General features: G+C 42.2%; 1 protein-coding gene across 6 annotated transcripts in view; it reads left to right on the top strand.

Annotated features, from left to right (window-relative positions):
• si:dkeyp-23e4.3 (rho GTPase-activating protein 7) overlaps positions 1-26864 on the top strand; it is a 171221-nt gene that overhangs the window by 110896 nt on the left and 33461 nt on the right. For 4 of the 6 annotated variants that reach the window (XM_041192888.1, XM_041192889.1, XM_041192887.1 and 1 more), the window contains exons 2-3: positions 22850-22921; positions 23395-23476. In XM_041192888.1, coding sequence (XP_041048822.1) covers positions 22850-22921; positions 23395-23476 — 154 coding nt within the window. Of the gene's footprint in view, positions 1-12385; positions 12672-22849; positions 22922-23394; positions 23477-25792; positions 25940-26864 lie in introns of those variants that run through there. The other 2 variants (XM_041192891.1, XM_041192893.1) reach the window with 2 other exon arrangements.

Genomic DNA, 26864 nt, shown 5'->3' with positions numbered 1-26864 from the left:
CAAATTTAGCAACCACACCTTCAGTCCCTTCATCCAAGTCATTTATATAAATTGTAAAAAGTTGAAGTCCCAGCACTGATCCCTATGGCACACCACTGATTACATCTTGACAACCAATGCCAGATAAGTGCCATTCTATTTTCCTCATCCTACTTAAACATCCATATCCCTTTGAATGTTAACCATCTCTCTATAAAAATAACCTAGCTATGTAACTCAGTTATTATCAGCAAATATAATATTCCGTGACACACATCCCATATTATTTGCCAACAATATAAATTGTAGAGGGTTCAGAAATTGGGCCTAATTTTTCAAGATGCTCATTAGCTTAACCCCCTCATGTTTTATTTAAAAAACCCTTTTTTGGTCTTCACGTCATTCCAATAATATAAGCAATGTGTCTCAGATATGTACGAGCTTAAAAAAAGATTTACATTTATACAGCTCTTTTCATTGGAAAGTACAAGGCACTGCAGATAATTTGCACATGGCAAGGTCTAGAAAACAGCACTGTAAAAATCAGATAATCTGTATTCTTTAAATAATATTGATTTGAGGGATAAATATTGGTGAAGACACCAATTCTTCAAATTTGTGCCACTCACACTATCAGCGAACTTGACACATTGTTCATGATTTGCAATCAAGCGTGTCAAGCTGATCCGTGTCATGAAGGGATATTAATGTTTTTAATGTTATGGGAAAATACATATTAAAATAGAGTTTAGTGGTGTCTGTGTCTATTTGTGTGTGTCTTAATTGGATTAAAGCCAGTTGGTCTAGAGGCTTTGATGAATAGAAAAAAGTAGGCTTGAAATGATAATTAGATAAACATGGGGAAGGGGACAATTTGCATTTTTAAATAAACCATTCAAAAGAATGGGTGAAATCTTTCACCAAGCTAGAAGATGTCAAGCAACGTGTTTATTTTTTCAGCTTACTAATAACATTGGTGGAATCAAAGGATGTTATTGCTGGAAGAGGTAAAATTAAAAACCTAGTAATATAATGGAAAATTTACATTCAAAGAGAAAGATATGTATAAAGGAGATTGTGTGTGTGTGTGTGTGTGTGTGTGTGTGTGTGTGTGTGTGTGTGTGTATGCGTGTGTGTGTGTGAGAGAGAGAGGCAGAGGCATTTTTAATATCCAACAAGTATGAGAAGCTTCAAGCTGCTGCCTGCAAGGACTCAGAGCTGAAAGAAACTCATATTGAATGTGACTGTCCAGGTTGTGCTTTGCCAGGTGTCTGTTTAAATCTGAGATTTACTGTTGCCTTAATGGGAGGTTAACTGAGAATCAGATTAATTAGGAGATTTTTGTAGTTACTATAGTAGTAATTTTGTAGATGCATGTATGTGTTTACAATTTTTCTTGTATTAATAAATGTTTAATTTAGTTTTATTAAAAAAAAACCCTTGAGACTTGGTCTTATTATTACTGAATTCAAAGCCTACATCTCGAAACATACAACTTGCAAAAATGGGTTCTGACAGTTGTTTCAACTTTCCCTCTGGGATTTAAACAACTCAGCCTTTACCATCTGCTGTGTCATAATAATCCAAGAAACAACACATGAATTGACTCCCATTTGTAGAAGTTTTGAAATGGCAATCATGTGATTGATGTGATCAAATGCTTTTGAGAAGTCTGCACTCATCATCGAAGATATTGATCCCAATGTAATGGCATGCTCAATGAATGTGTGTTGGATATCGATCAGCAATGTGAAGTTGATGCACCCTTCATGTTTCCAAACTGTTTGGGGTTAAGGTTGTGCTGTATTTCCTCCATTGTTCATTGTGCTATAAAGTGTTCTGTGATTTTGGATAAACTGTCGGCTAGAATGACTGACTGCAGGATGTCAATGGTGGTGGGTGACTATTTTGGAATAGGAATTTCATACACCCTGTTCCACTGTGCTGAGATTGTCTACACATATGTTGTGTTGATTATGTCCATCAAGGGTTCAGCAAGTTCATAAAGAGAACTAGCAGATGAATCTGTGGAGACACTATCAGGACTATTTACTTTACGAGTCTTGATTCTCCTAAATTCTTGATAGACCTCCCATGATTGGGTCTGGTGGATCTGAAGAGATGGTAGCTACACTGGAGGGGGAATTTTCTCCCGGTTGGGGGGGGCTGAGCGGGAGTGGGTGCGGGCGGGCACACAGCCGATCGCTACCTGCAATCAGCTGCGCGCTGCCATTTTACATGGGCGGGCCAATTAAGCGCTGAGCACTCCCTGTGTGGGCGGGGGGAGTAGCCTGAGTCAGGGCCCACGCTCTTTCACGTGCATGTATGTGAAAGAGTGCAGATAGCTCTGTGCCTCAGGAAGAAAAAAAATTAAGACATGACCCCTCATGTGACAGTGTCACTTGAGCTGGGACATGTTAATGGACTTTAATAAATATTTTTATTCAACTAAGAAACACTTCATGAATTATCATCCACCCATGGATGAGGTTTCAGGATAAATGAGAAGGCCACCTGGGCTCTTCGCCTGCCCACTAACCTTAAGGTTGGACGCGCAGCTTCATTAAGTATTTTAATTAGTTTTTAAATGTCTTTAATAGGCCTTTGATAGTTCGGCGGGCGTGCAGCCGACTCCAGTGCGCGCCCACCAAACTGAAAATCAGAGTGATACACGGTGACATCGGGATGCACGCCTGACATCACCGCACATCATTTTACGCATTGGCAAGCGGGGCTCACCCCCGCACGCTGACCTGAAGATTCTGGCCTGGGAGTAAGGAGGGGGTTCAGTAGTTGTAATAATTTCCAACAGGTGCAATGTGCGAATATATTGCATCTATGATGACTTTGTGATCAGCTTGGTCAATGTTATCAACTACAATATTACAATGTGAGCTACTGGTAGTTGTTAAACGAATCTCGCAATACCATGCACCTGGGTTTTAATGTTGATAATATTGTATGATGGAGTAAGCACAAAGGGTTGTATGGTCTATTCTAATATTTCTTATCCTTAAATAATTCCCATTCTAATCAGCACAGGGGTCCTCAAATTAATCTCCCTGAGGCACAGAGCTGCCTGCACTCATTCACATGCATGCACGTGAAGGAGCGTGGGCCCTGACTCAGGCTACTCCCCCCGCCCACACAGGGAGAGCTCAGCGCTTAATTGGCCCGCCCACGTAAAATGGCAGCGCGCAGCTGATTGCAGGTAGCGATTGGCTGTGTGCCCGCCCGCTCCCGCTCCCACTCAGCCCCCCACCAAACGGGGAGAAAATTCCCCCTCCAGTGTAGCTACCATCTCTTCAGATCCACCAGACCCAATCATGAGAGGTCTATCAAGAATTATCCCCTAAGAGTTCTTGTATCTAATGATGTAAAGTTTGTCATATATTTTTATCTCATGATCTTTGGCACTATTTTGTGCCAAAATCATGATTTGTCTGTGTTCCTGTGATGAAATTTCTGCTGATCAAAGTGAGGCATTCGACCAATGTGAGTACAGTTTGAAATGATATATTGATGACCACCTTAAAACTTTTATTTTTTTGTTACAAATGCAAGTAAAATTTGGCTGGGTTCCATGTTTGGTCATGGCACTATCCTTCCACCTCTAGTTTGGTTGAATCCAAGTTTCTTCTCTCTTCCAGCTATGAACGTTTGATGAGAATTAAGTGTAGTAGATTTTAACTTCAGGAAACCACAGCATAAAACTGACAAATGTAATGTTAATTAGTGCTGTCTGATAAGAATTAGTCACAATGAGGGGCTATTCTTCTGAGTCTATTCTGAGTCATGAAGTGTTACACTCATTTCTCAAACAAGAAATTCTGGAGATGTCAGTAGTAAGAAACCAATCAAAATTTGAGAGATGTGCTTGACCTCTTGAGGTGGTGGGGGTGGTGGTGGTGGGGGGGGTGGGGGGGGGAGCAGAGAGAGTCACTATTTGCCTTTTGAGGCATGGGATAAAATAAACTATCCAATAGTTGAATGGATAGGTTCCCTTCAAATCTTTTTAGTTACTGATTATCCTGATAAGCCTGATTATCACTTCCAGAAATAGTGGGTAGAAGATTTAAAAATTAGTTTTTTTTCTATTGTGTTCCTGTGATGAAATTTCTGCTGATCAAAGTGAGTCCTTCAAGCTGAAGAGTATAATGCTTTTTTGTTTTTGGTAACTTATCCATACTGAGCATTCCTAGTTTAGTTGTAACAAGCCCAACATAGTACGAAGCATCCTATACTCTACTACATTTTTTAAAAAAAAATATACTTTATTCATAAAATATCTGGAAGAACATTCCAAACCATTTCAAAATCACCATCACGTAAGTCCAATCAGATTCAACTTTTACAACATGTATCACAAGGTACATCAATACAACCAATGAATATTACAATCATTTCAATATGGTCAATGCAGACAATCAGACAATGGTATTGGAGTTGTCAACATACATCATGTTGCACTCTGAGGTGCTTCAATACAATTATAATACAATTAGCATTCAATGCAGACATTCATTTTGAGCTGTACAGCCCGAGGTGCTCTCAATAGTTCCCAGTCCCCCTGTGCACTGTGGCAGAAAGGTCTTAGACAGCGACCTTTCCCCATTGTGCCTTTGCAGCGGCTGCCCCAAGCTTTAGTGTGTCCCTCAGCACGTAGTCCTGGATTTTGGAATGTGCCAGTCTGCAACAATCGGTCGGGAACAAGTCTTTGCGCTGGAAGACCAACAAGTTTCAGGCAGACCAAAGAGCGTCTTTCACCGAGTTGATGATTCTACAGCTGTAGTTGATGTTTGTCTCTGTGTGTGTCCTTGGGAACAGCCCGTAGAGCACAGAGTCCTGTGTCACAGAACTGCTCGGGATGAACCTCCACAGAAACCACTGCATCTCTCTCCAGACTTTCTTTGCAAAGGCACAATCCACAAGGAGGTGAACAACAGTCTCGTCCCCACTACAGCCACCTCGAGGGCAATGTGCGGAGGGGGTGAGACTCCTGGCATGTAGGAAGAATCTGACGGAGAGGGCCTTTCTCACCACCAGCCAAGCTACGTCTTGGTGCTTGTTGGAAAGTTCTGGCGATGAGGCATTCTGCCAAATGACTTTGACAGTCTGCTCAGGGAATCATCCCACCGGATCCACCCTCTCCTTTTCCCGCAGGGCCTTTAAGACGTTACGTGCTGACCACTGCATGATGGACTTGTGGTCAAAGGTGTTTCTCTGCATAAATTTTTCCACGAGGGACAGGTGGTACGGCACGGTCCAACTACTTGGCACATTCCGTGGCAGTATGGCCAGACCCATCCTTCGCAACACCGGGGACAGCATGTAGTGACACTTGGTGTTTGCGTACTGAGGGTCTACACACAGCTTGATGCAGCCGCACACAAAGGTGGCCATTAGTATGAGGGCGATGTTGGGCATGTTTTCTCCCCCTTTATCTAGAGGCTTGTACATCGCATCCCTGCGGACACGATCCATTTTCAACCTCCAGATAAAGCGGAAGATGGCTCGGGTGATCGCCATCGCGCAGGAGTCTGGAATGGGCCAGACCTGCGCCACATACAGCAACAGCGAGAGTGCCTCACACCTGATGACCAGGTTCTTACCCGCAATGGAGAGGGACCGTCGCTCCCACATGCCCAGTTTTCTTTTCATCATAGACACTCGCTCCTTCCAGTTTCTAACGCATGCCCCAGTCCCTCCGAACCATATCCCCAGCACCTTCAGACCATCAGCCCTGACAGTGAAGGGGACAAAGGGTCGAGTCAGCCCAGTTCCCGAAGAACATGGCCTCACTCTTCCCACAATTTACCTTGGCTCCCAAAGCCAGTTCAAACTGGTCGCAGATGTGGATCTGTCTGCGCACTGACAGCAGGTCCCAGCAGAAGACGGCGACATCATCCATGTACAGGGAGGCTTTGAGCTGAGTGCCTCCACTGCCTGGGATTGTCACTCCTCTTATGCCCGGATTCTTCCTGATGGACTCAGCAAAGGGTTCTATGGAACACCCAGAAAGGTCTACTCCTACAACATACTTTAAATCCAAATGTAGAGTGGCATCATCTACTGCGCAATGTTTCATTTCCCACCACAGTGATCCTTGTGCCCTCTTTCAATGAGAGTTACAATTTAGTGCCATTGGGCACAATCGTCCAAGATTTGCACTAAGTGCGGTAGTGAGCAGGTAAAATGACAAATTACCTGCCAACTGCAACGGCAGCTTTTCACGCCGTATCATCCCAAACCCGCCACGTTAATTATGTATTTCCAGGAAACACGGCATTTCCATGGCGGCAGGCTCTTATTCGCCTGCCACGTCATCACCTCGCCAATTCAGCATGCCGGGTGCCATATTTAAAGTTCAGCCACATGCACACATCTCAGTGCTTCCAGCCCATGACTGCTGTAAAGAAGACATGGCCCTGAAAGACAGACAAACTGCAGACCCTAGGTTCAATGACACATCTCTCGAGTTCCTTTGGACACAGTGGAGTCTCTCCATGATGTCCTCTACCCCTACTCTGGCTGCAGGATGCGCAACAACCTCACTAATCCGCTTTAGGCGGCAGTGGCAGTGGTGGTCAGCAGCAATACCTACAAAAGAGCATAGAGACCCAGTGCTGCAAGAGGATGAATAATCTCCTCCCTTCTACCAGGGTATGTCACTCTTCTCATCACTCTCAACTCTCTCACTCACAAGCATATCACACATCCACAGGGGCCTCACTTACTGCCAGTTCAAGGGACATCACTATTCACACGCTCACACAAACCTTCATTGTCCTCATCCCGTCCACGAAACTACTTACGACCTGCACATGCCAGGCATACTTATCATCTGGCCTGGCAGGCGTTCTGCTTGCACTCTCTCCATCTCTATTCGTGCAGGGCAAGCTGGCACACAATAAGAGGGAGAGGTCGCAGACCATGGAGGAATGCCTGAAATCAAAGTCCTCATGGACTTTGAAAACAGAACTATCCAGCTGGCAAAAACAATCTGGATTGTTCCTTTACTGACGGCGATGTCGGCTGTGCTCTACCAAGTGAGGATCCAGTAGTGCAGCATCCATCAGACAACCATGCTGTGACTGATGTGTCCTGTTTCACAGGCCGCTGACATGCACTATTTATCTCCTCTTGCTACCGCAGGCACATCTGGGAAACAGCCGATGAAGTCCATGACCCAGAGCTTCCAATCAAGCCCCAGAACCCTCTGAAGAGGGATCTGGATGCACCCTCCTTGAAGTCCCATCACAGCGCTCACCCACACCCTCCACCAGTACAGAGACAGACACCTCAGCGGCATCTAGCTTTCCAGGAGCCTGAAATCACAACCTGGTAAGCACATTGCGTTGGCTAATCTGCAGCAGGAGGCAGAGGGACTTCCCAGGTGTCCAGCACTCAGAGGACTGTAGGAGTCCAGAAATTTGCTGAGCCCGAGTCAGGTGACGAGCCTCTGGACTCGGTCATGTCACTGTTGCTGGAGTTGCAAAGGCAAGCTCGGGAACATCAGGAAGGGATGTCCGTTGCACTCCTCGGATTGCAAGGCACGATGGAGGAGTCCATCTGCCTTCAGGCTGAGGTAATAGCGCCAGCATGTTAATGGACCAAGGTCAACACTGGGTAGGATGGTGGCCTCCATGGAGACCTTGGTCCAGAATGTCGCTCCTGCACTGCTGCACGGGCTCAACTCCATCGCTGATGCCGTAGTTGGCCTCCAACAGTGTGTATGCAAGAGGGGTATGGGGCAGCTTGATCTCACTCTAGCTACCCCTTCTCAAGGAGTCAGCCAGGACCCTTGGACACCCATATGGAGGAGGATCAGCAGGTGAACCCCCCCCCCCACCGCCACCACCCGCCCCCACTAGCCCCCCCCCCCCCACCCCACCACCACCACCACCACCTGGGGCAATCCGTCCAGATACTCCAGGAGTGTCCAGCCCATTTGAACCCTCCTTCCTGTGACCTCAGCAGCTTCAGCTCCACAGGCAGAGGAGGGTGCCGTTGTCACACAGCAGGACCCCGAAAGCAAGCCGGGGCCCTCCAGGTCTCGGCCATCCAGAGGACACTCATCACTGTCATCACAGGCGGGGCACAATAGCCTGTCTCCACCTCCACTCTGGATGGCTGGGGAGAACCAAGATGTAGCGGCAGGGTGAGAAAAGTGAAGAAGGTGTTGTTGCACAGCTTGGGCACAAACGTTAATCATTTATACATACCGTCCAATATTGTCAATAAACTTGCAAGAATGTCTCCCTGCCTATGGCTCCTTGTTCTGATGAGCAGTGTTTGTGTCACTCAGATGTGAAACCTTTCTGCACAAGATAAAAAGCAGGTGTCTCAGTCCAGGGCCTCTCCCCTGTGCTTTGTGCAGCCTTCAGAACAAAGTGATGGTCCGGCCTCACACTCGCTGGACACATTACTGATGTCTGCACCTCGATGATGCTTGTCATTGCTACCAAAATGTAATGGGCAGGTACCACAGAGTACCGTCATTCTCTCTGTGTGCTCTCAACGCCTTTTAAGTTGGAGCTGACCCCCATTCCTTCAGCATCTGTGACCAGTGACGCTGTGCTCCTGAAGGGGTCAGGTTCTGAAGGCAGACAAAGGGTCAAATACTTTTAAAGTTTCATCACTGCATCTCTATGACATGACCCTGATCAAAGAGCGCAAGCGAGCTGCTGTCGGCCAAACAGGAATCAGATATTTTCAGAGGCTATGTGAAGATCTATGGAGTGTCCTTACTGCATGTCATCATCATTCTCCTGCAATTGAGCAACTATTAGGGCCTCCACTGCGTCTCCATGATAGGAGCATTATCACATAGGGTATGTGCGCTGCCATAAGCCAGACTGGAGTCAAACATCTATAGATGCAATGTGAGGATCTATGGTGTCTCCTCACTGCATGTCGTCATCATCCTCCACAAAACTCGCAGTTATGAGGGCCTCCCGAGTGCGCCTGCCTCGACTGGCCAGTGCGAGGGCCTCATCCCGGTAATCGTCGCCTTTGAGGACCTCCTCACCCTCATCTCCCTCAGTGTCTTCCTCAGAGTAGACCAATGGCAGGAAATACAGCCCACCATCAGCAGGCGGAGCAGACGATCGCAAATTGGTTTCAAGACGTCGTGAAAACGATTTTTGCCTTCTTGCCATATTGTCGACTCATGCCAGCAAACATGCCTGACGCCAGCGGACATGGAGGACTCGGTCCATTATGTTCAATTGTGGGGCTGAATTTTACGCTGGTGTGGGCTCCCTGCCCCCCAACATAAAAGTTGGTGGTGAACTCACAACTGCTTGGCCACAGCTCGCCTCAGCCATTTGGCAACTATCGGGCTATTAATTGGCTCAAGACAGCCCTTCTACCCCCATCAGGGAGGAAGTTTGAGCTCCAGGAGCTGCCAAGCAATCAAATGCCTGGAGTGCATTTGTTCCACCAGCACCACTGGGAGCTGTGGCCACTGTTGGGACTGTAAGGGACATACAATAATGGAGTTGGACTTAAAGTTTTGAGCTGGTAGGCTGGACACTTGGTGCCAGCCTCCCCACCACCAGCGAAATCCCAGCAGTAGTGGGAGGAGGCCCTTAGATGGCCATTAATTGGTCATTGAAGGGCCTCAATTGGCCCATGGGTGAGTGGGCTCTCCCCACTGCTGGTAAAATCCTAACGGGGTGTGGGGGGGTTAGCAGATAGACAGCAGGCATGGTGCAACTACCAGGGTGGCCAATTTTACATCCCCTTGCATCTTTCCTGGGAGGATCGTAAAATTGTGGCTGATGTTTATGCTATTGCGTATAGTAATAACTCAGTTGGATTGTTCAAGATAATCTTTCTTCGGACCACTTCAGCATTATTGATCTCCTGGAGGTAAGTGTTTACTCACCATGCTGCACAATTCCCCCAGTGCTACAATTTGTCAAGAATCCATTTATAAAATTTCTAGAAAAATGAAGCTAGACAAATCGTTCCAAGGTCAACATTGACATTCTATCAGTATCTATTTAGGGAAATTGTAGCAACAACTTTGCACCCTATCATCACACAATATAGTGCGACAAGATATTTGTTCATATTTAATTTCAACTCGTAAAATGTTCGATGTGAATCATGGAACCATTCTTTCTCTCTGCTGCATCCCAAACATGCTTGCTGAAGCTTGCACCCTGATTTAGATGTACACTTGGGTAGAGAAAATACAGAAATCTTTGAAAGGTCAAATGTATTGATCAAAACATTTAAAAATCAAAAACCCATGAGTGGTTCGAAGCATCAGATCTCTTACCTAATAACAATAGGGAAAATCAGTAGTCAAATCAGTCCCCAGAGACGGCAGGTGTCTCCTAGGATATTTACTGATCGAAGGATGACTGTGATGTCAGCCAGCCGTGCATCTGGCCAGTTTGCCTTCTGGATCCATAGAGATTAATGCTAGGAAAGTTAGCCAATGAGGAACAATGCAAAGTACTTTGCAGCTGCGTCCCATTTGTGTGTGAAGGTTCAGTTACAATGCAGTAGCTTAGTGCATAAACTGAATTAGCCATGGTTGAATTTGAGTTGCGTGCAAGCTGTCTTGTGACACTCACTATTAGTTAACCCTTTTACTGTGTCATGACACTAAATGTTGCATTTGTTGGATGGCAGCTACTTCCATTTTTTAAAAAGTTTATATGATATTTAAGTGGACCAATATTGTTTACACAGAACAAATTCTTCAATAATGGAAAATGGCCCTTTTTTAATTGGTTCAAGGGAATGAAAATCAAAATTGTCATGAATCCTGTTTTTAAAAATCTATCCCACTTTCCACCTCCCAAATATTACTGTTCCATGGGAAACCAGATGTTCTCTATATGCCTTCCTCTGCTAGATTAGGTGACATCAAACACTATTAATTATTTAATAAACATCTGAAAATTAACCCTTCAATGCAAATGCAGTGGTTCTGTCAGAAGGAAATGCATAGTTGCCCTTGAAAAGTCAGCAGCAGTGGGCTACCTTCTTGAGCTGCTGGGTAGCAGTTCTTAAATAGATTGGTTTGCCAGGGCACTTGAGAGGAAGTTAAGAGGCAATCATGTTGGTATGAGACCTTAAATAGGCTAAACCAAGCAAACTTGACAAGTTTCTTTCCCAAAAGGATATGAGTGGCCAGTTGGATTTTTATGCAATCTGATGACAATTTTATGATAACTTATACATGCCAGATTTTTTTTCCAATTTCTGGGTTTTGTAACCAAGAAATAGTTTCAGAATATTTCAGATTCAGTCACATGTGAATAGGCAAGCTTAGCAAGAGACTTCAAAGGACACTAACGTCATAGAATTTTACAGCACAGAAAGAAGTCATTTGCCTATGCCGTTTCTGCTGTTTAGTCCCATTCCCATGCCCTTTCCCTTGCCCTTTTAATATTTTCTTTTTCAAGCATTTATCTACTTTCCTTTTAAAATCCAACATAGATTCATTTACACCATTTTCTAATGGGAATTCAACAACCTTTGCATAAAGCATTTGTAGCCTCATCCTTTGTTAATTTGTTAAACAATCCAAGACCAAGTACAACAAGCTTTACCCTGTGTTCCCAACTCCGCCCGTATCTGTCACAAGGAGTGTTCATAGCTACCAAGCTGCAGATGTTAGTTCTTAATTACATTAATACATTGGCACCAGCTATAATTTTAAATGTGCATTAAATATTATAATCTTTTTTGTCCAACTTATTAAATCGCACTCCTGGAATTTTGTGCATCTTGAGTTTCCTTTTTTTTGAATCATTTTTTAAATAAATTTAAATAATATTTTTCTGAACTCTGGTGATTTGTAGTCATTTCTGGATCTTGTAGGGTAAGAACAATTTCTGGAAGGTGACAGCTGATTTAAAATATTGGTAAAGCTATTTTTCTTTCAAGTATTTTTAAAAAAACAACTTGGATTCACGTTACTATGACATAAGTATTTTTTTACTGAAAGAGATTATTCAATTAGGTGCAACCATTAATCTATGCCTCTATTAGCCCTAGAGCCCTGGAGGTAAAGTCTCTTTGGTGCAGGTGCTGGTCAGCTGGGTGGATGACCATTTTCTTCCATTCTATAGGCAGTAATTCATTTCTGCGTACTTGTGGAGTGTTCCACAGTAGAATAGGATCAGACCAGAACAAAAACACTCTTTCATGTTTCTTCTAATTGTATGCACAGTCTTCCCAAATCAAGTGGAAGGGTTTCCTATATTTCCACTAGCAACTGGATGTGGCTTACTAGCTGTTTAAAGCAGTGAAAGAAGTCAGAGAGTACTTGCTTAAATTTGACAGCTCATTACCCCTGAGTCACGAATGGAAGAGTCCACTAAGTGTTCATGCCAATACTGGAGCTTAAAGTCATACATACACCAGCTGTGCAGGGAGTTCACAGGAGCATGCTGCAAAGTAATGTCTTTGTAAGGAGTTGGGTGATGGTGTGGAGGAAACAAAACTTTTTTTACTTTTTTGGAAGGAAGTAAAATCACTTGAGCAATTTAAGATTGAATCTTAATCTTCAGCAGCTTCCTAAGCTACTAGGAAATTGACTTTTAACTTATGTGACAGGTTAACTTAAGAAACGATTTCTATATAACCTATTGAGCAAGAGTCTTGGTACCCCTGCAAGCCATTCACATTTGGTGTGAGCCTTCTCAGTAAGATGATTATAAAACGTGAGTATCTACTGAATAACTTTTACTTTCTATTGTTGTCAAACTAATTTACAGCTATTATAATGCTATGAGATTCCTGCTTTTGAAACGTAGCTGGTTTGAGATTCACTGACTTGCTGGTGGAATGAACAAAGGGCTAATTTATTAAAATAACAGATATGCCTTCTTTAAAATATCTATGGCATTAAAATATTCATGAGCTTGTGAATTAGAGGCTTTAATAAGAGACAAAAATAAATGTGACAACTTTGAGATCTTTATTTTTTTTATATTTCATACCATGTATTGGTAACTGCAACTAGAACACATCTTTTTAATAATTTAATGATCTTCCAAGTCAGAGAGGTAGTTACTTTGGTATCAGTCTGCTAATGGTTTAGCTGGATGAGGGGAGTGGAACAGCAATGGAATCAACTCCCTTTCCGTGATGCATGGGCTGAAGACCAAAGATCAATTTGAAGGGCTGGACATCTGTTTTCACTAGGACTGAACCTTGTACATTATATTTACTAAGCTGGTAAATATTTCTTTGCTTCAGAGTATATACCACTATTGAATGGTTACCCATTTCTACTGGGGAGAAACTGCTGTTCCAGGCAAACAATGAAAAGTATTAAATTTCTCATTGTACTATAGTGAAGCTGAGATGTGGAGCGTTGAAAGAGTTGATGTTTAAAGAAGTGTTTGAGTCATCAACCATATATGCTTTATTTTATTTAAAAATGTCTAATAAGAATGATGTAACACAGTGTTGCTGCCTCTGATTCTTGTTGAAAGCTTAATTTCTAAGCGGAGACATGCTATTGCAGTGAAAATTGTAGGATTGTCAGTTATTCCAATGGGAAATTCATGGTGATTAAAAATGTGAGTTATGCAGCAAATATTCTGGAGAGGGGATCACACCCATTATTAGCCAAGAGGGAGGGGTCAATCTTTCTCTCTCTCTCTCTTGCAAGAAGATTACATTTTAATTTTCCAACATTTTCTCCTACTTTTTCCCTGCCAATTCTCCTGCTGAGGTATCATTTCAGACATTGCCAGCCTTTTATCATTACAGATACACTCCACTCTGTCCTTGCAGGGTATCTGTACACATACAATTCCAGTAGGACTCACTGGGTAGCAAAATCAGAAGCCTTTGCTAATTCTTCTTTTACTTTGTCTGGTCCAGGTGCCAAGGTAAGATGTAGCCTCTTGACTGAGAACAGCTCACTTAGTATAGACCAGGCATGAAGTCTGAAGATTCCTTGAACTTATGACTGTACCTCTTCAATGGTCCATTTGCCCACATGATTATTGGCAAGCTTTGGGCTGTAAGTGACAAAATGAGACTACAGTGCTAACGTCCACATATCAAGGAAATGTATCTTTCCCAGGTTGATCAGACAGTAGGGTTCGGAAGCCAGCATCATATGCATTATAAGACTTCAACACTTTAGTGCTAAAATGTCTGACATGGTACTTTGTTAGACTATGCGTGGTGGCTCTACCATTACAGTGAGTTTCTGATCTAATGGAGGGAGGTTCTGAATCTGTTAGCAGCACCACAAAGAAAGAATAAGTTAGTCCTTTTGTGTTTTCTCCAACAATTAATGACTGGAATTGGTCAAAGCCTGGAAGCAAGTTGCCTGGACTGGCTCCCACCTAAGAAATGTTGCCTGGGAGCAAAATATTTTTCTAAGCTGTTGGGGGATAAACATATCTTTATTTAGTAAGGCAAAGTCTTATCTTACTCTGTGCTGTTTTAGTCTGTGTATTATGCATATGTATTAAAGAAATCAATTGGGGGTCAATATCACAGTGTTAGAAGAAAATCATTAGGGTAGAGTTTGGGCAAACCAGGAGTTAAATTGTGCAACAGTGCCAAGCAGACTTGGGGCTAGTAGAACTTATAATCTGACAATATTCTTAACAATTAGAAATACCATCCAGCGCAAGTATCGCAACTCCAAAAATAACTTATTGGACTCTAGTCTTGTTTACAAGGAAATTTTTGATAATGTAAAGAATGGAGCTCAAGCATTGATGAAATGAAATCCGAGGAATGACTTCAGATTGTTTCCATGAGTTTTGATTAAAATGAATATAATTTAGGAGCTGTGCATTTAAAGCATTGTTCCTTCAGCTCTGAATTTCTCTGAATTAAACTGAGCTGCATTGGTTCTCGGTGGACATATTGATACGTACCAATGCTGTCATTGACCATGCTGTAAATAGCACTATTATTTTATACTGCCATATGGGTAAACGGTTTGGGCAATGAAAATTATGTACTTCCAAACTTGGACCTCATACATGTGGTTGAAAGAGTGTAGGGAAACATTGTGTTGTATCTGGCTTGTGTAGTGCTTTATCAATTGGGGCGGGGAAGCTTACTTAATCCCCTTACAAGATGATTCATTCCACAGTATTTCATTCTTGGAGAGCATAAATGTTCACAGACTCTTGCATGCTAACTTTCTGGCTGTTATTTGGCTCTGCCTCCTACCTTGCACCTTTTGTAAAGTTGAGCTCACCCAAAGCTGCCCCTACCCTAACTTGGAACAAAGATGATGGTGAATAGGATGTGGTTCATGATCTCCATTGGCTTCTGATCCAGCAATGCTTCAAATTTAAAATTCTAATCATCTTTTCAAACTCCTCCAAGGGCACCCTTCCCTAGCTCTGATATCTCCTCCAGCTCTACACTCCTCCAATTCTGACCCCTTAGGCATTGAAACAGCATTATGAAAAAAATGACTTGAATGTTTGTTCCTTGTACAAGATATTCATGCCAAAACGCTCTGTCACTCATCCACATGACTCAGGGGGAGGTGGTGGCATCATGGTCACTAGATTAGTAATCCAGAGGCCCTGACTAATGCTCTGGGGACATAGGTTCAAATCCCATCATGGCAGCTGGTGGAATTTAAATGCGATGAATAAATCTGGAATTAAAAGCTCATCTCAGTAATGGTGACTATGAAACCATCGTTAATTGTTGTAGAAACCATTAGTGGTTCACTAATGCGCGTTAGGGAAGGAAATCTGTCATTTTTACCTGGTGTGGCATACATGTAATTCCGGACACACACACACACACACACACACGCACACCATTTCACGCTCAAGCAGGTCGGGTGCGTGCCCGCCCACAGAGGTGAAAATCCTGCCCTTGCTTTCCATGCAAAAGACCATCTCTCATGAGTTTCCTGGATTTACATGAATAATAATCTGTCTAGCTTTGCACCCAAATACTTTTAGCACAACGCAAACTCATCTGATACCAGTGAAGTTTAGGATTTCATTATAATGAGAATATCCTATAATTGACTAAATTGATATCAACCTTAGAGGACCTGAAATTGTATGGAACCCAGCAAAAGGCATATCCCTCTCCAACTCCTCCCAGTGAATTCTGCCCCTGCGCTATTGCTCTTATTGGTGTTGCTGCCTGTTTTACTCTGGTTATTACAGTTTGTCATTAGAAAATAGGCTCCTCTGGGAATTTTTGAATACTTTTGATGGCAATCATACCAATCAAATTCAAATCATTTGGAAGTTTCCTTGACTTTTTTGGGCATATCTTTTGAGTAGGATTGACTATAGCTAAGATGAGACTAATAACAAGAACAGAACATGGTAATTTCACAGGTTTGGTTTCAAAGCTGTCAGAGTTCACAGGCAAGATTTTCCATTTTGGGTTAGGACCCTGACGTTAGCATCAAATGCGGATCCCAACTCTGCATTGTCGGGAGCAGCAACCTTACAGTAACTTCCTTGAATTGGCCAATTGGTGGCTAAAGGGTGACTCACCATCCAATTAAAGATAGTGGGCAGTGTCTCTAAGCAGGAGGCCCTCCAGAACTGAAGAACTGCAGCTTGTCGATACAGGTAGGGCAGAGAGAGTGCGCTTCAATCTTAAAATGCCCCTTCAGTACTTTTAAAAGCTTTGAAATAAAAAATGGTGGGATCCCCTCCACAAGGTGCCCAGACGCCATATATATGGCCATGAGGTGGTGGGGGCAGGAACTACATTCACCCTGGAGTGCAGCCTCCTGCTTTAGAAGACAGCCTCCAGGCATCTGCTGTTCTCCCTATGTTGCAAGGAGCCCACAGACTGATTGGAATTTTCTAATCAATCACCTGAACTGGGAGCACACATTGAGAATGGTTGATTTGCGACACACAAGTGAAACACCTGAAGCTTTCTCGGGAGTGGTAAAAGCTCCCCCATTGTACCTGTTTTGTTAAATAGCTGTAGTGTGAGCTTGTTTAAGCTCCTTCTCACTCCAGATACTGTCCTATTTTTGTATTTTGGGATCGTCAGGATCTCCTGCATGTTTGCCTTGTACCTGCCTTCTAAAATCTACACAGGATGGTGTAAAACTTCAACCACTGAATAAAACTGAGGGATCTAAAGTCTTGTAATTGGTTCATTCTGGTTCACCTTGTCAGCAACATTGTTAGTAAACCATTCTAGTTACTGGATACTGGCCGGTGTGGAGTGGAAAACCATGAGAAATTCCTGATCAAATCTAAATTGAGCAAGTTCTACTACTGTACTCTTTGCCACATATCAGACTGTATCATTGAGGCTTTCTTTGGCGCTAGTTTTGGTTATTTCATTTTCCAAAACAGCCTTCAAACTGTACAGTTTTGATTTTCTTGTCCAGAGTTAAAAACAGGGCTTTAATTTGAAGGATTTCTTTAGGTGCTAGGTTATTGGAGATGAAATGGAAGAGGAAAGTAGATGTTCAAGTCAAGTAGCCTTCGATACTAGTGTGAACTAAATGAGAGTGAGGTATATCAAATGGGGTTCTGGCATTGGTTGGAGGGCATTAAGGAACTTCACAATATAGATTGAGTAGATAGCAGAACATTACATCAGTGGCATGAGTGTGTGACTAATTCAAATTCAGCCTGAGGCGAAGCAAAAGTATAATGAGTGGGGGGTGGTGTGTCCTGCTGTATTCCAGAGCACACTACTTATACTGTACTGTATAGAATGCATGGCAAAAGAATCTGCTGCAAGAATGTAAAAAATCCATAGCCAATATAGGGAGGTCATTGTGCTTGGGAACACTGGCAGCTGGTGTGTACGTGCATCTGCGTGTGGTAAGCTACTGTGTTCTGGAGACGGTTATGCTCAATCAAGCAATCCAAGACTCCAGTAGATACTAGATAAGAATGATTTGGATCTGCATGTATTATAGATGGGGCCAACGTTAGCACTGCCAAGTTGTCAAAGGCTGCCAGGTTTCCTGATTACTTTTGGGAGGAGACAGACTGTCCAACAAACATCAAGCCAAAAACATCCATTAGGCTAAATTGAACTGAAGCTCTAAGGGCTGGATTTCCTGCTCCTTTTCATTTGCTAAAATGAGCTCCTAATTGCTCAGTGTTCAGACCCTTCAACTTCAGATTTGAAATTATTTTCAGGTTGATTATTTTAGTGAATTAAGCAGTTATATTACAAATCTAATGAACTGGGAATATTTAGCAATGCAGTAATGTGCAGTATTTGAAGTCATAGCATATGTGTTCAGTTCAACAGCACCAATGATGTAATGTTGCTTACTCAATGTGCGACAAAGGACCTCTTTCAGTGTTATTTTCAGGCCAATGAATTGTCAGCCAATGCCTGCAAAACACAAGCCATGGAGAGTTTCTCCCAATAAGGCAGTTGTGTGACCAGCCCATTGAACACATATTGTACAGAGGGGGTCAGGAAGTGATTCAGTGGATAATATCCACTTTGTCGCTTGGGTTGTAACCAGATAGAGTAGAGCACCCATTTGTTGGAGAACCCACCTGATTTTCATCCATTGAAAGTTTCCAGGTTCTTGAAGGCCTAGTCATCTGTTACAAATGTTTCTCATTAATTGGTTGGAGAGAGGAGTTAGATATCAGCTCCTAACCAGACAGAAGATGAGGGCTATTTTTCTTTTTTAAGAAAAAAAGATTTTTGGGGCGAGCAGCAATTGTGAAACTTGTGGTTCCATACAACAACTGTCTATAAACTCTAATCTAATTTCTTTGGACTAAAACAACATTGCATTCTTCGTGTGTGAGAACCCTGATGCATGGTAAGGTGATAATGGATTACTTCACTGCCATGATGGTAGAGTTCTAATCTATTCTCATTTGGTATCCACTCGTGCACGCTTGAAGCAGGATTACTGAAGAGTGATCATAATGGGATCATTGACCATTTCCCCCTGCCCTTGCCTGCCTTGTGAACATCAAGGATAATCAAAGTATCCCCACCACTGTCAGAAGTGTATTTAGCTAATTCAGCATGGGCAGTACTCTGTACTGAAAACCTCTCTGCTCTGTACAATTCAGTGTCATAAGATCACCCTTTGAAATCCCTATTCAATTTCCAGTAGCATCTCTTTTTTTAAACCGGTGAATTTATATTTAGTCGAGCAACTGAAATAAATGCTCAGTTTCTTTTTTGCTTTGAAACAAAAAGTTTCTTGTGTTGGCACTGTCAAAGAGGGCAAGATTCTTTTCCAGATTGCAATATTATTTTGTGACTTACTGTACTGTCCTTTTAAATCACATTCTTGTTCAATTGCAGGAAAACCCTTTTATTTAATGTTGATCATTCATCAAATAATTATTGTGGTTAAACACAGAGAATTGATTAATTGGATACCATCTGTTGCTTCTAGTTCAATGTCCACATGACCTTATAATTATGATGGCAGATGGCTGGCAAGGGATTCTTTGAGGTCCTGAAATACAGGCAATCTGTGGTGCCACCAACTACTGGATACCCGCATTCAATTGGGGAGGTGATATAATGAGAAAACATCTGACATATTTCCATAAATTTCACAAAATACATTCACCATTTTAACTCATGTACTATCCACAAGTTTTGTTTTGCTCATTTGAGCACAGGAAAGACTGTGACTTATTCAACATCACACTATAATACTTGAGGAGAATTAGTTCATTTTTTGGGGGCCATTCTGAAAAAATGGTACATTTTAAAAACCAGAAAGACACTGATTGGAAACATATCTGTGACTGAATCTGTGATATAATCAATGAAATATTAATTACAAGAAAGCAAAGCAACACAAATTTGGCTTTAATACAGGCCTTATATTTTTTATGTAAAATTGTGTGAGTGGAAAACAATGTGCAATGTTTTGAAATGCCAGTTTAAATAATAAGCTGGGATTTTTTTTTATTATTCATTCATGGGATGTGGGCTTCGCTGTCTGGGCCAGCATTTATTGCCCATCCCTAATTGCCCTTGAGAAGGTGGTGGTGAGTTGCCTTCTTGAACTGCTGCAGTCCATGTGGTGTAAGTACACACACACTGCTGTTAGGAAGGGAATTCCAGCATTTTGACCCAATGACAGTGAAGGAACGGCACTATATTTCCAAGTCAGGATGGCTTGGAGGGGAGCTTCCAGGTGGTAGTGTTCCCATCTAGCTGCAGCCCTTGTCCTTCTAGATGGTAGTGGTTGTGGTTTCGAAGGTGCTGTCTAAGGAGCCTTGGTGAATTCCTGCAGTGCATCTTGTAGATGGTACACACTGCTGCTACTGTGTGTTGGTGATGGAGGGAGTGAATGTTTGTGCGTGTGGTGCCAATCAAGTGGTTTCGAAGGTGCTGTCTAAGGAGCCTTGGTGAATTCCTGCAGTGCATCTTGTAGATGGTACACACTGCTGCTACTGTGTGTTGGTGATGGAGGGAGTGAATGTTTGTGCATGTGGTGCCAATCAAGTGGGCTGCTTTGTCCTAGATGGTGTCAAGCTTCTTGAATATTGTGGGAGCTGTATTCATCCAGGCAAGTGGGGAATATTCAATCACACCCCTGGCTTGTGCCTTATTGATGGTGGACAGACTTTGGGGAATCAGGTGGTGGTTACTTGTCACAGGTTTCCTAGTCTCTGACCTTATCTTGTAGCCACAATATTTATATGGCTTGTCCAGTTCAGTTTCTGGTCAATGGTAATCCCCAGGATGTTGATAGTGGGGGATTCAGTAGTGATAATGCCATTGAACGTCTAGGGGCGATGGTTAGATTCACTCTTTTTGGTGATGGTCATTGCCTGGCATTTGTGTGGCGTGAATGTTACTTGCCATTTGTCAGCCCAAGCCTGGATATTGTCCAGGTCTTGCTGTATTTGGACATGGACTGCTTCAGTATCTGAGGAGTCATGAATGGTGCTGAACATTGTGCATACATCCCCTGACCTTAAGATGAAAGGAAGGTCATTCATGAAGCAGCTGAACACGGTTGGGCCAAGGACACTACCCTAAGGGACGCGTGCTTGATGTCCTGGAGCTGAGATGACTGATCGCCAACAACCATGTGCTAGGTATGACTCCAACCAGTGGAGAGCTTTACCCTGATTCCCATTGACTCCAGTTTTGCTAGGGCTCCTTGATGCCACGCTCAGTCAAATTCTGCCTTGATGTCGATGGCAGTCATTCTCACCTCACCTTGGGAGTTCAGCTCTTTTGTCCATATTTGAACCAAGGCTGTAATGAGGTCAGGAGCTGATTGGTCCTGGTGGAACCCAAACTGGGCATCAGCAAGCAAGTTATTGCTAAACAAGTGCTGCTTGTGTCTTCAAATTCTGCTGATTGGCCTCATTTTGTGCTACAAACAGAGCTAAGCAGCCCACAAGCTACTGATGAGATCAAAGCTGTACAGGCCTGCCACATTCAGTCATGAAGTGGTGGACAAGTAAACAACTAACTGAGGATGAGGTTGCACGAACCTCCCCATCCTCAATGATGGTGAAGCCCAGCCTATGAGTAACATAGACAAGGCTGATACATTTGCATCCATCTTCATCCAGAATTGCTGAGTGAATGATCTATCTTGACCCCCCGACCGAGGTTCCCAGCCTCTCAGATGCAAGACTTCAGCCAATTAAATTCACTCAACATATTAGCAAGAAATGCTGCGGAATGAACTCGCCCCTTGCCTAGCTGTTCCAGTACAGCTACAACACTGGCATTTAATCATCTCCTCTGAATCTTCAATGGTATTACAATCGCTGAATTCCCCACATTGACCAGAAATTTAACTGGCCCAGCCACATAAATACTGTGGCTAATGGAGCAGACCAGAGGCTGGGAATTCTGTGGCAAGTAACTCCAGAGCCTGTCTATCATTTACAAGACACAAGTCAAGAGTGTGATGAAATACTCTCCACTTGCCTGAACATGTGCAACTCTAACAATACTCATAAGTTTGACATCATTCAGGCCAAACTGCCTGCTTGATTGACTCCCCCCACCACTGAAATACACTGCTGCCATTGTGTATCATCTATAAGATGCACTGCAGTAACTCTTCAATGTTCCTGCAACAACACTTTCCAAACCTGCAACCCCACAACTGCATCGACCAAGAAGAACAAGGGCAGCAGGCACATAATAGGAACACCACCACCTGCAAGTTTCCCTATGCCATATACACTAACTTGGAACAATATTGCCATTCCTCCCCTGTCCCTGGATCAAAATCCTAGAACTCCATCCCCAATAGCACTGTGGCTGTATCTACACCGCAGGGGCTGCAGTGGTTCAAGAAGATAGCTCACTGCCACGTGTTCAAGGGCATTACAGACAGGCCTTGGCAGCGATGCCCTAATCCTGTGAATAAATAATAAAGAAAAAGTAAAATTGAGTAGCATAGGCCACCGCAGAAACCGTTGTCTCGTTATAATATGGAAGTAAACAGGGACAAACAACTGCTTGATGTCGAAGAATGAGGCAGAACTGGAAACACAAGTTTTAAAATAGCCTTCAGATTTCAATTAGAAACAGGTCTGGTGGAGCAGGATTTAGAAAGGTAACTCAATCAGCCAGGTTGATGCTGCAACCCACTGCATTCACACAACTTCCATTAAGATAAAATGACTTTGGAGATCAATGTGCAGGAATGCTAAAGCTGCACAATTCTTGCCAACCCTTTTGATTCTGCTTGTGTTCTATTTTAACAATGTGTCTTGAATTCTGAAATAAATCGCGTTGTTTCACCTTTGCCAAGACATGTGTCCTGCTCAGAAATGTGTGCCCTTCTGTCCTGGTGGGTAAACAACTTGCTGAGTTTACATCACCAGGGACTGGAACTTTATTTTCCAGCTTGCACTGCCATAATTTATTGCTGGACTATGTGGATCAAATGTTGATTGCCTTCCTTTCTTTTCCTCCACAGAAATTGAAGCAAAGGATGCTTGTGACTGGCTGAGAGCTGCTGGATTTCCACAGTACTCACAGCTATTTGAAGGCAAGTTGCCTGTCCTTTTAGATATATATTGCCAGTAGGTTCTGGGATCTCCATGTTGGGGTTGTGACCATTTCTTTCCTCAGTTTTCAGCTCGCACAACCGAAGCTGAAATCTACTGAAGTGTGATGGGGTAGCTCTATTGCTGTAATAGTAATCCCAAACTGCTAAAGTAAATTGTGGGGAAAAACAAGTTTAAATTAAGCAATTTTAAGCACTGTTGTTTTTTTCCCTGCTCCTGTCCTATGGTTCAAAGATGTACATATGGATAATAAATGAAAGGATAAATCTGGTTGTGCATTTTCTTATTTCAATCATTATCCATCATGGCATCTGACTCATACAACTATGTACTAAAACTCCCAAGCATCAAACTGTTGCTTCAAAGCCTCTTATGTGATTTAAACTAACAGTTCTTCATGATATATTAGAATTCCGCACAATTTAATTACTCCCTTCCATTTCATTCTTCACAGCCTCCCAGTTTCCTATTGATATTGAAGTAGTGAAAAATGATCATGAATTTTTAGACAGGGATGCCACAGAGTCTTTGTGCAGGTAAGATCTTGCTTTAGACCCATCATTTTAGAATGTAGACTGAGTAGTTATACTCACACCTAGTTTCTATGGACCATGGCAATGAGCCTAATAAAAGATGGCTATTTTAATGGTTAATTTCGTCTCTCCCTACACAATGCAGAAAGTGAACCTTGACTACCCAGATAGGAGGTATTGACATAAAAACAAGAAATGTTGGGGAAAAACTCAGCAGGTTTGGCAGCATCTGTGGCGAGAGAAACAGAGTTAACATTTTGAGTCCATGTGACTCTTCTTCAGAGCAGAGAAAGTATTGATTATTGTAGTGGATGTTGAGATGTAGATCTAGAAGTTGGGAGGGTGCATATTCAATGTTATAGATGTAGAATGGCCAAGTACAACTTATAGTATCAGTATTTAAAGATGTGCAATTAAAATTTGTTACATTTAGGAAATCTGACATCCTTACCTGGTCTGGCCTACGTGTGACTCAACCTACAGCAATGTGTTGATTCTTAACTGGCCTCTGAAATGGCTTAGCCATTCAGTTCAAGGGCAATTAGGAAAGGGCAATAAATGTTGCTATTGCCAATGATGCCCACATCCTACGAAAGAATAAAAAAAATACTGGTTTAGAGAAAATCTCCCCATTCTGACAATATGAGCACAAAATTACTAAAGTTGTTGTCTTCCATCTGCCTTGGTTATAAAGTTCTAGAATCTTGCAGCACAGAATGAGGCCATTTCATCCATCATGCCTGTGCTGGTTCTTTGAAAGAGCTATCTGTTCCATAGCTTTCTTTGTTTATATACAAAATATGCAATAGTGCAATTCACATGATGATGTTGCAAGTCAAATTGTTCATCTTTGGTTTTGATCTATGTTAAATCTTTGTGTAGCACAGCTCAGAGTAGCTGACATTATACACCAGGAAGAGCTAGGTTCGTTCCCCAGTTTGTCCTTAATTAACGATCTTCAAACTAGAAAAACAGTTAGGTTACTATAATTGCCCAGGTATGCAAGGGGGAAAATAAACCAGGGTTTCTATTCCTGATCAATACCCAATGATCCCTGAAAGTTTAATCACACAGCAAAAATTAAACATGGTTGTGGTGCTTTCCCCTGAGGCCGTTGGCATCCATGTGATACTTGCCCTATTACTCAAACTTTTCCCACAGATGCCCAAGCAATTACTCCTTAAATACTGTTCAATTAGTGGAATGAAATTTTTTTTAAAAATTCTCATTGTTATTTTTGAGTTGAATGCCACTGTGATGCTGTAAATTCCACAAGCTAGTTATATAAACAACATCTTAAATTTAAAGAATGGTTCAAACACTAGCATGGCACTTCTGGGATTGAATCCAACTCAGAATGACTGTGCGATTCTCTCTCTCAATCCTGAATTAAATGGGTGCCAGAATTTGCAATCTAGTTCCCTAGAGGCTAAATCAGTTGAATAAACCTACAAACCATTGCACAAAATTGCCATAAAGATGGCTGGTATAAGAATCCAAAATATCACACTGGCTGGCAAGAGATATTCTTTTGAAACTGAGATTGAAAGGCATTGCAGGAATAGAATAATGCAGTTTACCTAGCATGTAATTCATGTTGTACCTAAAATTGGATTCTACAAATTTTCTATTTCATAGAAGTCATAAACTAATGTTACGTTTCTATGCCTCTATACAAATGTATCTAATGATAAATGTAGAATGCATACCACAATCTCATTGGTTGCATTGGCCCAGATTTTGCAGTGCTAATAACAGCAAAGCTGTCAGTATTCACCATCGTAACTCCACTGAAACTGACATTCCCCTTGGCTTGGCACCATATTTAAACCGTCATTGGAAAAGGAAACAAGACACCACAGAAACTGTTAGGCCTCTGTAGGCAGCTAACTTCGAGGTTAGTGATGACGCTACTGTTCCATTGCTGGCTGCAAAATTCAGGCCAACTATTTCCCAGGAGGACTGCCTGACTGCATAATCAAATCACCTTTGCATAATCCATGTACTCATTGGACTAATATATCTAAATGGGCCCTGGTCTAATTTCTACTTGGCTTCTGTTTTTAAGGTCACTTTATTGAATAGACATACTTAGGTAAGGTTTTTTAAGAACCCTATCCAACATATGTTGCCCAACTCGTGTAAAGACCTTGAATCAAGGTATAACGTTGGATGCTTTAAACATTTGCCAATAATTGCTTGACCATCAATAAAACGTAGCCCTTGCAAAACAGCAAAGTGTAACAGTAGTTTAAGAGTACAGCTCATTACTTCTATGTAGTCTACAAAAAATCTGAATGTTTCCTCTGGTTTATTTAGATTCTTCATTGTTAATTTGAAGCTATGTGGATGTGTCTGTGTCGATACTTGGAGTCACAGCAAAACATTCACATCATAGAAGGCATCACCAATATGAACTAAGTACAAGTGGCCAACTCCTTAGATCACGCAATGAAATACTTGAGAGTAAGGTCTTGGCATTAGCTACTGTTATATTGCAAAAGACTTGTGCTAGTTGTTCTAGCTACTGATGCATGGGGCTAGTCTGTTGTCAGGTAGCTTTTTTCTGTGGAGCAATGTAAAAGTAATTATTATGTAGAGTCTGGAATCCAGGGTCCTGAGCACCACCCAGAATTTACAGCAGAGAGATCTGGCAGGAATTGGGATGTAATAGCTAAATTCTGTTTAATTGCAGGAAATTACAGGACTTAGTGGTTAACATAGATTAGAGATTGATTCTAAGCTTGATACTATAAATAGTATTGTACTGCACAAGGGTCTAGAAGAGGACTGTTGAGCAAAGAGATACATAAGTGTGCTTTAAAATGCAAATTTTACATTTTGTTTTCAATCCTGCCTTTATTGCACCCACCAATTATCTGTTTATATTCAGTTTAATATAACAGTTCTTGCACATCAATTGCACACTGTCATGTCCATCGTCACATACAATTCAATGGCGGTAATTCATACTTGTGTTTGCTGAGCTGGTTTATTTAGTTTGTCTGTTAAACATCTAGACTACTCAATTGTCAAATTTTAAAATTGACCATTTGTGATGAGAAACCTCAATCGCAGATTTTAATATCATGTGCGGACTGTAATTAGACAAATTAGACTGGCGCGCTTCTGTGTCTGTGTTTAAAAGTATGCATTTGCAAACATGGGGCTGCATTTTTCTCCCAATGTTTTGCTGAAGCTAAGTTTCTTGCATCGGAAGTCTAGATGTCTGCCCCTAAAATTAGATGTATTAGGCCGAGTAGGTTTTCTAAGTTAAAATGGGATGAATAGCTTTCCTGTTACATATTCATCATTGTGGTAATCTGATGTGTAATATACCTTTTACAAAGAATGTTATAATGGAAGATCACATGATCTTAGTACCTAATAG

Source organism: Carcharodon carcharias, chromosome 8 (genome assembly GCF_017639515.1).
Source record: "Carcharodon carcharias isolate sCarCar2 chromosome 8, sCarCar2.pri, whole genome shotgun sequence".
NCBI classification, from domain to species: Eukaryota; Metazoa; Chordata; class Chondrichthyes; order Lamniformes; family Lamnidae; genus Carcharodon; species Carcharodon carcharias.
The sequence above is the reverse complement of the archived record's forward strand: the minus strand, read 5'-3'. Positions and strand labels throughout refer to the sequence as shown.